The sequence below is a fragment of the Leptodactylus fuscus genome, chromosome 4, assembly GCF_031893055.1.
Source record: "Leptodactylus fuscus isolate aLepFus1 chromosome 4, aLepFus1.hap2, whole genome shotgun sequence".
In the NCBI taxonomy this organism is placed as follows: Eukaryota; Metazoa; Chordata; class Amphibia; order Anura; family Leptodactylidae; genus Leptodactylus; species Leptodactylus fuscus.
In genome coordinates this window covers 80,685,771-80,699,496 of record NC_134268.1, presented here as the reverse complement: position 1 = coordinate 80,699,496, position 13,726 = coordinate 80,685,771, and the positions used below count along the sequence as shown (strand labels likewise).

General features: G+C 38.4%; 1 protein-coding gene across 1 annotated transcript in view; it reads left to right on the top strand.

Moving 5' to 3' along the window:
* The window catches only part of RTTN (rotatin), a 163,796-nt gene that overhangs the window by 48,745 nt on the left and 101,325 nt on the right, over positions 1 to 13,726 (top strand). Inside the window, exons 14-18 of the mRNA XM_075270736.1 lie at positions 3,878 to 3,987; positions 5,797 to 5,923; positions 8,299 to 8,424; positions 10,248 to 10,364; positions 11,864 to 12,000. Of these exons, the coding sequence (XP_075126837.1) occupies positions 3,878 to 3,987; positions 5,797 to 5,923; positions 8,299 to 8,424; positions 10,248 to 10,364; positions 11,864 to 12,000 (617 nt within the window). The remainder of the gene's footprint in view (positions 1 to 3,877; positions 3,988 to 5,796; positions 5,924 to 8,298; positions 8,425 to 10,247; positions 10,365 to 11,863; positions 12,001 to 13,726) is intronic.

Genomic DNA, 13,726 nt, shown 5'->3' with positions numbered 1-13,726 from the left:
CCGAGCCTTAGGAATTTAAAAAGCTGATATACATATTATTTAAGGCGTGAAAGGTAAAAGTGAAGATTGTTTAACTCCTCTTCCTTCTGCATTTTTTTTCTCCATTCAGAGTAGTATGGGTGTGTTCATGCTGCAAGTAAATCTGGTCAAAGAGATACAAATTTATATATATATATATATATATATATATATATATATATATATATATATATATATATCCTATTAATATTATAAGTGTGAAAGTTTGTGGGTTTGTGTGTTTGGATGTTTGCATGTTCGGATGTTTGTTCCTCAATCACAGAAAAACCGCTCCACCGATTTGGCTGAAATTTTCCACAAACATAGTCATTAAACTTGATTAAACAATAGGCTACTTTTCGTCACAATAGCGCACAAACGTTTGTGCCAGGACCCCCACAAAACCCAAACTCACACCACCATCTCTGCAATCTCACACACTTTGGACCATAGCAAGCCACAAAATTCATATTGCCCTCTACAGCCTAGCCCCTAACCCCACACAATCACATATACATATACTTTACCACTTTGCCCCTCACCTTAATGATACTCCAGGAGGCTCTCTTTAACGCTCCGGAGTAGCCATGTTTGCCGACCCCCACCACTCTGACAATCCGCGACACCGCCCACCCATGTCAATACCTCTAGGCGGTCTGATAAATGCAAAAAAAAAAGTTTAAAAAAAGTAAAAAAAATATAAAAAAATAAATAAAAAGGATTAAAAATTCAAATCATCCCCTTTCCCTAGAACACATATAAAAGTAGTTAAAAACTGTGAAACACATACATGTTAGGTATCCGCGCGTCCTAAATCGCCCGCTCTACAAAGTTATACAAATATTTTTCCTGTTCGGTAAACGCCGTAGCGGGAAAAATGGTCAAAAGTGCCAAACCGCCATTTTTTTCACTGTTTTGATTCTGCTAAAAATTTGAATAAAAAGTGATCAAAGCAATAATATTTCCCGAAAATGGTAGAACTACAAAGTACACCTGTTTCCGCAAAAAAAGACGCCCTATACATCCCCGTGCACGCACGTATAAAAAAGTTACGGCTGTCGGAATATGGCGACTTTTCAAAAAATAATTTTTTAACACAGTTTTGGATTTTTTTAAGGGGTCAAAATGTAAATAAAACCATATAAATTTGGTATCCCCGGAATCGTAACGAAGCACAGAATACAGGGGACATGTCATTTTGGTTGCACAGTGAACGCCATAAAACCAAAGCCCGTAAGAAAGTCGCAGAAATGCATTTTTTCTTCAAATCCACCCCATTCTGAATTTTTTCCCTGCTTCCCAGTACATTATATAGAATAAATAATGGTGGCATCATGAAGAAAAATTTGTCCCAGGAAAAATTAAGACCTCATATGGCTCTGGGAGCGGAGAAATAAAAAAAGTTATGGGGTTTAGAAGGAGGGGAGTCAAAAACGAAAATCAAAAACTGCCATCGGCGGGAAAGGGTTAACTTCAAATACTTCTGTCCCAAAGTCACTATGTAAAGTTTCTCACAACACCGTATAGCAGCTCTAATACAAATTAACTTCAACACAAAAGTCTCACGTATTCTCTGAATTACAGCAAAAACAAGATACAAACTTACATTTCATATCCCATACCATATACACAGTACGAAAACCTTACTGTGTGTGTGTGTGTGTATATATATATATATATATATATATATATATATATATATATATATATATATATATATATATATACACTTTTTGTCATCTTCTCATACCTGTAAAATTGTTTTATTTTTCTGGGCATGAGCACTATTCCCTCCCTGAAGTTTAATGTGGATTTGGGCCCTTTACAACTTTATAATGGCACTGGTTATATATACACTTTTTGGCTATTTTCAGCGCTGCATTACACCACAGACTATATTCATTATAATATAGTAGCGTTTATCCTAGTATTAGTTACCTTAAATCACTTGATTGATTCATATAAGCTATATGCAGATTTACATCATAAATATACACCTATTAAATCTATTTTAGGTTTTTGCAATTCTTCTTTTTGTGCATTATTTTAGTGCAGGTATTTTACCAGTAATTGTGATATAGTACCCATTACTGTTATTTTTGGGGTATGTGTATTGCCCAGCTATTTTATAATTCAGACCTGGGCATTGTACAGCCCACAGGACACATCCAGCCCTCTAACTGTCTCTGATAGGCCCACATAGGGTGTAGGATAAAGGTAGATGCCGAATGGCAAGTCGACTAAAGCACCTTTGATGATGTCATCACGGGTCCTTTAGCTCACTAGGATATGATCAGACTCTTTAGTGGGCAGAGCCACCCAGGACAGTGTGGTTGTGTTACACAAAAAGAGCAAGCATCCCGGGAATGGAGAATGATGGAAGATAAGGAGGAGAGAAGAGACAGCATGTGTGAGCAAGAGGGGGGGAACTGAGGGCAGATGTAGGGGGCAGTTAAACTGAAGGCAGTTGGAAGGTGACCTTAAACTGGGGTAGCTGTATGGGGACATTAAACTGGGGTCAACTGGAGGAGGATATTAAACCGTGGAGATAGCTGGAGGGGGACATATCTGCCTCTAGTTGCCCCCAATTTAATGTCCCCCTCCAACTAGCCCCACTGTTTAATGTCCACCTCTAGCTGCCCCAGTTTAGTGTCCTCCTCTAGTTTCCCCCAGTTTAAACTGGGGCACAAGGAGAGTGAATTATTACTGTGGGACAGTTGGAGGAGAACATAATAATGTGGGGGCATAAAATGTTAAGGTGACTTTAGGAGCATTATTCTGTTCAGGGGCACACGGAAAAATGGATGAGAATGGGTGGGGTCAATGTAAAAGTAGGTGGAGCTAAATTGCAGCAGCACATACAGCTTTCTAGAACCTTTTCAATTGCTCATGTGGCCCCATTGGAAAATTAATTGCCCACCCCTGTTATAATTCTTTGCCATTTAGGTTATGAGTAAAACCTAAAAACAGATATGTTTAGTGACTTTAGAATAAGCAACACATTGATTGATTAAAATGTGCCCTCTTGGCCAGACTCTGCCTCCTTTGGCAACTGTTCTTTCTGAAAGTTCTCTGTAAGACCTTATTGTCAGGATCTGCAGAAAATATAGTAGACTAACACTGCTTGGTGATAACGTATATTGAAAAATTTATTAATGACACAAATTCTGCCAAAAAATTTAGTTATCCGAAAGTTTAGTTAAACTTAAACCAAAATAGTCCGATATGTTTTTTTTTTTTTTTTTTTTTTTGTATAAAGAAGGAATAGAAAGTAAAAATAGATAAAAAGAAGAAATACATTTAGGCTAAGGCCCCACGGGCCGTATCCGCAGCACTAAAGCGCTTCAGGAAGAACCACTATGTGAACGCATTACGGTTCTTTCCTCAGTGCTTTTAAGAGAAAGTTTGTGGAGTTTTCCTCTGTGGACTTTCTCTTGACATTATATCTACGGGAAAGCCGCCGGCGTTTCCGTAGATATAATTGACATGTTGCGATTTGCAAAGCAACAACGGCTTTGCAAATCGCAGCGTGTCCGCGCTGCGATCTTTTCCGCAAAGTGGGGATGGGATTCGCATGAATCCCATCCACTTTGCCTGCAATGTACAATGCCGCGATTTTTCCCACAGCATCACTGTGTTTCCGGCCCCGGCCTTAAAAGTCAATAAGTTATCTTTGAGGATGGTTTCTTCTGGTGAATAAGGAGTATAAAAAAAAAAAAAACTAATTCTAATGATGAACATTAGCAATTGTGTACAGAATAGATGTAACATGGTCTTTCTTTCTGCAATAAAACAATTTCTTATTAGTAAAACTTGACTTTTTTATTTTATATTTACCTTTTTTTCCTCTTTTTCTTAGGGTGCAAACTATTTGGAATTGGTGGAACTTGCTGAAAAAGCGCTCCTTAGCCTTCCTTACCACAAACATTTCCCTTTGGTTCGAAAGTTTATCCACGTTTGCTCAAACATGTAAATGATATTTGGCTTTCTTTGCTTTACTTAGTACTTCATACATTTGTTCTACCTGTGTACAGTAGCCAAAACTATGATTGATAAGCGTCTCCATTTTTTTCACATTTTTCCGTACATTTTTATTCTCTCCAGTATTTATTTTGGGTAATTGTTTACAAAAAAAAAAAAAAAAAAAAAGTTAAACCAAACTGCACAGTGCAGCTCTTTGCGTTTGAAGCCAGCAGAGGTCAGGCAACACCACATAAAGGAAAGTCCTGCTTGCATTCAGCTATTCCTTTCCTTGCACTTTTATATGCATTTCTTGGTGTAAAGAAAATACAATCTTTCTTTATCAAAAAGTCCATTTCATTTCATATTATTTTTTAAGATTATAAGATTTGAATTAACGGCAATACTGCTTTTCATTTTTGTTACTTTCAACTGTATTATGTACTATCCTGATTAGAGATGAGCGAGTAGTATTTGTTCGAATATCAAATACCATTATAGTCTATGGGGAAAAAACCAGGAAGGTTGTTCTGGTTTCCATGGAAACCAAAGTTCGACACATTGGATCCCCCAAGTTCCGGAAGTAGCAGTACGAGGAGCACGAGGAGGTTTTTGCATTGAATTCAATGGAATTTTCCTGCATGGTATTCGACTGATACAAGTATTCGATCGAATAGTCGTATTCGATCGAATACTACTCTCTCATCTCTAATCCTGATAACAATAGTTTTTCCAAAACATTGACTGTACTATTAACATTACAATAAATACTGCACAAGAATGAGGCCTGGTTCACATCTGCATGGGGACCCCCGAACGGAATACTGAACGCATTGACAAGCAGTGAGCTTATGAAAGCATATGGACCCCATAGACTATAATGACGTCTGTGCGTTTTCTGTGCGGTGTCTGCACAAGTCTTGTGGAGAGAAAAGAAGTACTTGATGAACTACTTTCTTCTCTGCATGACTCGTGTGGAGACTGCACGGAAAATACACGAACCCCATAAGCTCACTGCTTGTCAATGCGTTCGGTGTTCTGTTCGGGGGTTCCTATGCGGACTCCTCGAATGGAATGCCGAATGCAGATGTGAACCAGGCCTAACTTGTGAACATGCTACCACTAAAATTAACTACAATTGGACTATTTAAATGTAATTTTATCAAAAAACTCTAGCTGCCTTTTTAACTTTAAGTTCAGCATTCTGAATTTATCTACCGGTATATAAAAAGTTTAGTATCTTGCATATACTTTGGCCTTCTTTAATGTTAGTTTTTTTTTTTTTAAAAAAATATTTTTAACATAAATTACACCCAAAATAGCCACAGACAGGGCATACAAAAAATTTGTCTGCGTTGACTTTTTCATCACTTTTGATGTCATTTGATTTATGCAGGATTTACTAAATTGAAGCAGAAACATCACATTTACTGAAACGCCAGAGCTTTTTAATAACTGTCGTGCAAATCACTCAATTTTTTTCTTTCACTTAGACCTCTATTTAAAAAAAAAAAAAAAATAAACGCTGGTTTTATTCAATTTTCATGTTGTTCTTCAGAAGTGAATATACATTTTAATTTGGATTAATTCTTTAAATTATGTCACTTTACTCACTTTTTGTTTATTTTTTTCTTTTAAGTGAATTCTGTAGTAAGCTATGCTCTGTTAAGTATTAGCTACACTGTAATACTACTATAATAAATTGTGCATATTGCATAGTTACATATATAGGCATTTGCATATTGTCAAACGTACATTCATACTTTCTATTGTATTAATCCTTGTCTCTTTCTTTCATATTACCTGCTCACCACACAGCTACAGCTCTGCACAGAGTGGCCCTGTATTACTGGAGGAAAGTCAGAAAGTCCTCTTGCGAATGATGTCTAACTGGGCGCTGGCAGTGAGGGCTGAGGCTTATAATTGCTGCCTTGAAATTGTGAAGGTATAAATAAATGTTTTGGTTTTTTTTTAACATGCCATAATATTTTATTATTTTATGCAGCCTAATTTCCATTTAATATCTAAATCAATGTTTAACACAATGTTTCAAAGGAATGCTCAAAGAGGGTAAGGACCTGTATGTGTTTGGGCATTTTACACTTTAAGGCTAAGGCCCCACGGGACGACATGCAGCGCTAAAGCACTGCAGGAACAACCACAGTGAGAACGCATTGCGGTTCTTTCCACAGCACTTTGAACAGACTTTACAGAGTTTTCCTCTGCTGACTTTCTGTTACCATTATATCTACGGGAAAGCCGCCGACTTTTCCGTAGATCTAATTGACATGCTGCGATTTCCAAAACCGTGACTGTTTTGGAAATCGCAGCGTGTCCCCGCTGCATTTTTTTCCCGCGAAGTGGACATGGAATTCGCGATAATCCCATCCACTTTACAATTACTGTATTAACGCTATAAATCGCAGCGTTTCCGACCCGTGGGCTAAGGCCCCACAATTCGGAATTGCAGCTTTTTTATTACAGATTTTCTAGCGGTTTTTGAGCCAAAGCCAGGAGTGGATTGAGCAGAAAGTAGAAGTATAAGAACTTCCTATACTGTATATTTCCCATTCATTATGTAGCCATTCTTGGCTTTGGCTCAAAAAACTGCAACAAAATCTGCAACAAAAAAAGTTGCGTTTCTGCAATGTGGAGCCTTAGCCTTAAGGGTGGGGTCACAACAAAGCAACAAACATTAAGTAACTGATGAAGATGCAGCACCCTCTGTCTGGCGTCATCTGCTTTCACCCTCATGTAAAACAACATGACTGAAGGTTTCCTCTGTCATGATTTTGTATTTCTATCCAGAAGTAAAAGTCTTACATGCAGCTTCTGTCTTCTTTTTTACATTACAGTCAATGGGAACAGACTCAGCTGGAGGGAGCTCCATCTACATCTGTCACTCTACTACTGTTAATGTCCATTGCTCTCTTCATATGAGAATAACGGACGCTCATAATGGTAGTGTGAACATGCCCTTAACCATAAATAAAGTGCTCATACCGATTAGATGTCTGACATTAATAGCATTATCCTTTTGGAAAGGCTTTTTCATGGTCAGCATATAGTTAAGAGGGTAAAACATGTTTTGCCCAGATTCGTTTATTGTCCTTTAATGGAATACTGACCTCCACTTTTGGAATGTGGCTAGTAATTTAGGTAACCTTGAGAATGTAACGTATAGCAAAACAAGTAGCCTGGATTTATTTTTCTCCTTTAACCCCTAGCCCGGGAGCCACATATTGCCTTTAGATGCCATACATGTCTTTTGTTGACGGCTGTAAATAATAATCTGCATTAGGGTTTAATTAAAAATATAACTTCTGTGTTGTGCTTTTTCATGTCTTTATGTAGAGATGAGCGAATAGTGTTCGAAACTCTAGTTTCGAATACCACGCTCCATAGGAATGAATGGAAGTGGCCGGGGCTTAACCCCTTGGTGTTCGGCTTCCATTCACTCCTATGGGAGCAAGGTATTCGAAAGTAGAGTTTCGAATACTATTCACTCATCTCTAGACTCTTTAATTGTATTTAAAACACATTTAAACGCATTATATAAAATATAAAATTAATGCAACATTTTTTTTTTAATTCTTTTTTGTCACATATTTTTGGTAGCATGCTCATCTTGCAAATAATGAAGTTAACAGATTGATTAATTTCTCCTTTTAATCACATGATTTTGAATGTGAAAAACACCACAACAAAATACATGGCAGTGTAATGGAATGAGTTTTTTAAATGTTGCAGCAAAATATCACTAAAACACCATACCCAGAAGATACTGTGTTTTGAAAAAAAAAAAAAAAAGTTACCATTGACCATTTGTCAATTGCTGAAAGTGTTAATTTTTTTTAAAAGGGAGTCTAACATGAGATTTGTCCATAAGCAGGTATTAACAGTGCTTTATGAAGCCGCCTTTCTTGTGCTTCAATGATATGGCAATTTGCAGGAATAAAACTTTAATAGTTTATGCTAATGGGCTAAATGGTCCATTAGAGGCGTGGAAAGCTCTCTTTTAATTTTTTCATCTGTAACAAGGCGTAACATCACCTGTTTGATTATAGCTCTCAAAAAGAAATAAGATAAAAATGATGGCTATAATGGCATGTAATAGAATAGGAGGAGCAGATTGATATATAGTTTTGTGAGAAAATATTTGGAATACCGTAATTTGCTACTTCAATTTCGTTTTTTGCTGTATATATTCGTAGACTGTATATATTCTTAGTCCTATCAGTGATCATATATAAATATATTAATAATGCATACAGTGTGTTCCATTCAGATGTTTGATTTTTTATTTTTTTGTCATTTTAGGATTCTTTAGGCATTCACAATGTCACCAAACCTGTGTCCTCCATTTGCAATGGTGTAACTTTTCTTCTTCATTCAAAAGTTCTGTATGAAATCACTACATTTGGCCTGCAGGACTCCGACAATGAGGTGCTTACTATAAGTTTGTCTTCTAAGATGTTCATTAATGTTAAAGGGAACGTCAAGGAAAAATAAAGATTTACAGTGCATTTCCTGTATGGAGTAAGGTTTATCACTAATTTATATGCTGGTCCCTCAGCGCCCCAATGATTTCATTTGTGGAGTGCAGCTGGGGAGGCCATAAGTCTTATTCTTCTGCCTTATTTGCTGATGCTCCAAGTTTCTTGACCAACTCTGCTCTACATCCTGGACCTGCAGCAGGGGTAGAGTGGAGTTGCGGCACTGTGGCAAATGTAATCATCAGGGCCCCTGCATATATAATAATAATAATAATAATAATAATAATAATAATAATAATAATAATAACACTTATCCAGTGCAGGGAATGAACTGGTAAGCTTTATTTTTGCTTGCATAACCCCTTTTAAAGCACACTTATACATTTCTGTACTGTATGCATAATAATTGAAGGATATAAACTAATAATTGTGTGTGTAAAGGGGTTTTCCTATCTCACTGTTTCAGCAGTGTCCTTGCTGTCTCTTCTTCTCACTTCCTGTATTTCTCCCCACCCCCTCCCAGCCTGTTGAGCAGGACACTATGAAGTATCATAATACTTATGCAGATCAGATAACATGCACATGCTTGTTGAGAGTGGACTCAGTGTTATCTGTGTGTTTACATAGAGAGATAATAGACAGGGGTTTATCAGCAAACTGCAATTAGCTGAACTGATTGTCTTGCACAGCTGTAGATAACAGTGGGAGCAGTGAGTGACATCACTTGTCCCACAGGTTTATGGTTATGGAAACACTGTATAAACAATGGGAGGAATAAGTTCACATAGCTGGCAAACAAAGCAGCATTTCTAAAGCAATATATTCAGGAAAAGTCTTCAGTTTACATAATCTACCAGTATAGATAGGATCCTTGACATGGGACAACCCCTTTAAAGAGGACCTTTCATCAGATCGGGCACAGGCAGTTTTATATACTGCTGGAAAGCTGACAGTGCGCTGAATTCGGCGCACTATCGGCTTTCCCGATCTGTGCCCTGGGTAAAGCGCTATCGGTCCTGGTACCGTAGCGCTTTAGTGTCAGAAGGGCGTTTCTGACACTTAGCCAGGGACGCCCTTCTGCCCAGCAGCGCCTATCGCGCTGTACTGTGGAGCGGGGAGGAACACCCGCTCCCTCTGCTCACACAGCTCGTCCATAGACGAGTATTATCTGGAGGGGGGAGTTCCTCCCTGCTCCACAGTACAGCGCGATAGGCGCTGCTGGGCAGAAGGGCGTCCCTGGCTAAGTGTCAGAAACGCCCTTCTGACACTAAAGCGCTACTGTCCCGGGACCAATAGCGCTTTACACCGGGCACAGATCGGGAAAGCCGATAGTGCGCTGAATTCAGAGCACTGTCAGCTTTCCAGCAGTATATAAAACTGCATGTGCCCGATCTGATGAAAGTTCCTCTTTAAACATAATTTCCACTGCAGTTTTCCCTGTGCAATAATATCCTAGCATAGTCAGGTGACCTAGTAAGACTAGTCTATTGCACCCCATTCTTACCCTTATTCAGCCGACATATATTGCTTTTACTGGGTCACCGTTTTCACATAGAATCTTTTGATATTTTCTGGTGTTGTTACAAAGTAGACAATCCAATTTATTGTGATTGGTTTGCACTTGGTAATTATAGATAAGGTTGAACATAAAAAGGATAATTCAATTTGTCAGTAAATATATTGCTTAGGAAGATTAATTTATTAAAAAGTTTTGTACTGTTTAGACGCTCTGAAGAAATTAGCAGAAATCTCATTACTTTTCTTTTCTAATAGGTTTGTTCGGCTGCTAAAGCCATTCTAACATATTTCCTCCAAGGACGGCTTGTGATGACTGCGTCTTCTTGGAATAAGCTTATCGAAGCACTGTATCCGGTCATTCCACTTCTACAGGTAATGTCCTACTAGTTTTACATATGTATAACCTATTTCCTTTCTGAAATGCATACCTCTTTAAGTTTTAGTTTTGCTGAGAGTTGAATCTCTGTGGCGGTCAGAATATTGCAGTATTGCATATTATTTGCTCTAGTGAATAAATGACTGAAATATTGTAAATGGTTTGTTTACATTATTTTCAGTAATTATTAGAAGTAAATATACTATATTAGTAAATGCATGTCATATGGACATCCATAAATTGTCCTCATAGGGTAACTGTAGGGGATGCCAATATCCGCTACTGCATTGTATATCTATAAGAACCAGAGTTTGGGGTTATGTTCTGTGTCTGGACATTTTAGAACAGTATAGTAGGGAGATCCTTGCCCTTCAATGGCTCTCAGCCAATCCGCTACAGTCTTCTAGGCAATACTTGTTGGCTGGGCTGACAGACAGAGCTCTCCCCAGTAATATGCCCACAACAGTTTACAGGCCATTCCAAAAAATCATTCTTTATGGTGCAAACAATAGTTCACCCCGTTAGACCATGTTCACATCTTCGTTATAGACTTTTTTTTTTGCACCTCCACTGCAGGTTCTCATTTTTGATTAGAAAAATAGCTCTGCATAGATGGCGGCCCCCATTAAAAGACAGCATGGTCCATAAGTTGCTACTGATGTCCATCAAATGATAGAATCCAGTGCTGCTTGAGATGTTCTATTTATGGCAGAAAATGATGCAGATGTGAACACATCCCTATGGATCTTAAAGGGATTCTATCATTTAAAAAACTGTTTTTAAACTAAAAGCACTTAGGAATAGCCTTTAGAAAGGTTATACATTTCTTACCTTTATTTTGCAGGGCTGCGCCGCCATTTTTGAAGTTTTCTTCTTTATGTTAATTGTGCTTAGAAAGCACAGGGGGCTCAGAGCACAGCGATGTCATCCATTCCAGCTCCGCCTCTTTCTTCTACTCCTGACGCATCTCCTCCTCTTCACTCCTTTTCTTACTTGAGACCATCACAAAATGGCGATGGAACAAGCACATTTGTCTGTTCGTCGGACATTTTACGACGGTCTCGTGTAAGAAGAGGAGGAGACGCGTCAGGAGCAGAAGACAGAGGCGGCGCTGGAATGGATGACAACGCTGTGCTCTGAGGGAAAATGCGCCCCCCCCCCCATGCTTTCTAAGCACAATTAGCATAAACAAGAAAAAAGGCAGCACGGACCTGAAAAATAAAGGTAAGAGCTGTATAACCTTTCTGAAAGCTACTCCTACGTGCTTTTCGTTTAAATCACTTCTTACTTCTGCACATTTAGCCATTTCTTTACATTTGTTTTTTTTGTTATTCCAGCTTTTTTTGTGTACAGTTGGATTGTCTGCTCTGTGTCACTCCATATTATTTCTATTTTTTACTAAAGATTCTTTAGACTGAAATGTTATAGCTACAGTATCTGAACACTGCGCACTGACATCAAGTGAAATTCATTTTGTCAATAATCCGTTCTTCAGGGTTTTGCTGACATGGAGGAAGCTTTAGGCACTTCAATTGTGGCTTTATGTGAGACATCGGAAAGAGGGGAAGGAGTTTTGCCTAAAACAACTTTGTTAAAAACAGCACTACGGTTTTTGTTTGCCAAAAAACTGACGTAAGTAGAGTTTTTTTATAAAGAAATTCAGATTTCTGCTATGTTACAGGACCACAGTCATGATTGAATTCACTAGCTGTACTGGCCTATTTAATGTCACTTGCTAATGTCTGTTACAGGCATTAGTATGATCGTCGACTGCTCCTTCATCCTATATTACCTCTGCAGGAGAACACACCTTTGAAAATGCGAAGGTTTCCATTCCCATGTCTTGAGTTTTATGAGGCTAGTGGACTAATTCTAACTACTCGGTCCTGACATCATTATCTGAAGGGCTTTAAGAGCATTTTTTTATTCTACTGGGGCTTCACTCTCTACTCTAGATGATCTCCCCTAACGGCCACCCAGCTCTTCCCCACGACTGCTTGAGTGACATCTTACTCTTTGCCACACGTTATCTGCAGTTAGGGATATTATCTTGAGCAAAGTTCAAAGCCCTTGTAGAAGAAGAAACGCCCCTAAAGCACTTTTCAGCTAATAAGATTATGGCCAGGGTCATTGCGAATTCCATCCACACATTGCAGAAAAATACACGCAGTGGACAAACTGCGATTTCCAAAACCGTTGCGTTTTTTGGAAATCACAGGATGTCATACCTACGGAAATGCTGGCGGTGTCCCTGTAGGTATAATGGAAGCAGAAAGTCCACAGAGGAAAATTCTGCAGACTTTCTGTACAAAGTGCTGTGTGAAAAACTGCAGTGCCTTCTTGCGTCAGTTTTTCCTGCATCGCTTTTTTGCTGTAGCTTGCTACATGGGGCCTTAGCCTAAAATGATGATTTTCATGAAAATGGAGCTGTAATGCAGAATAAGGAGGACATCTTTGGAAAGTATAGAAGCAGTTCTACAAGGTACTGTCGTTAATGTGACACTGATTTTCCTACTGGCAGAATCCATTTAACCCTTTCCCAACATCCACTGTACTATTACAGCAGATGTTGAGTATTTAAATATGGTGGATACTCAAGAGCTGAGTGCCTGGTGTCACCGATAGTGAGCATTAACACCCCCTCCCCTCAAAGCCTTTGGTAAAACATGGCTGAGGCGCTATTTTCCCAGTGGTGTGGCGACCCATTGTTATGACTGCCAGGAGCCTATTGAAGCCTCTCAGGCTTGTCATTCTATAAGGCCTAGACAGCCTGTAAAAGATCCTTAGCAATGTTACTATGTATTGCAATGTATTAGCATTTCAGTGCATTATATTGGTGTAAGACGCCCTATAAAATAACAAAAATAGATAGAAACAGTTAAAAATTCAATTCACCCTAGAACATGTATAAAAGTGCATAAATGAAGTAAAAACGTATATTAAATAGCCCCGTGTCTGAAAACACCCGGTCTATGAACGTCAAAAATTGTTTTTCCATACAGAGAATGCGGTAGCGGGTCAAAAGAGCCAAACTGCCGTTTTTTGGGTTTTTTTTTTTCACTATTTCACCTCCCATAAAAATTTTAATCAAAAGCAATTAAAACATTAGGCATTCCCCAAAGTGGTATAAATAAAGAGTACATCAGTTTGAGTGTCAGAAAACAGTTTGCAAAGTTTTCCAGTACATCATATAGAATGTCAAATGGTATCATTACGAAGTCCAATTTGTAAAATCTGTAAAAATGAATCCCTTATACAGCTCGGTAAATGGAAAAATGAAAAAACAATGGCATTTGGGAGACGTGGAGTAAAAATTAAAAGATGGCTGCAGCGGGAAGTAGTTAAGAGCTCAGAGTAG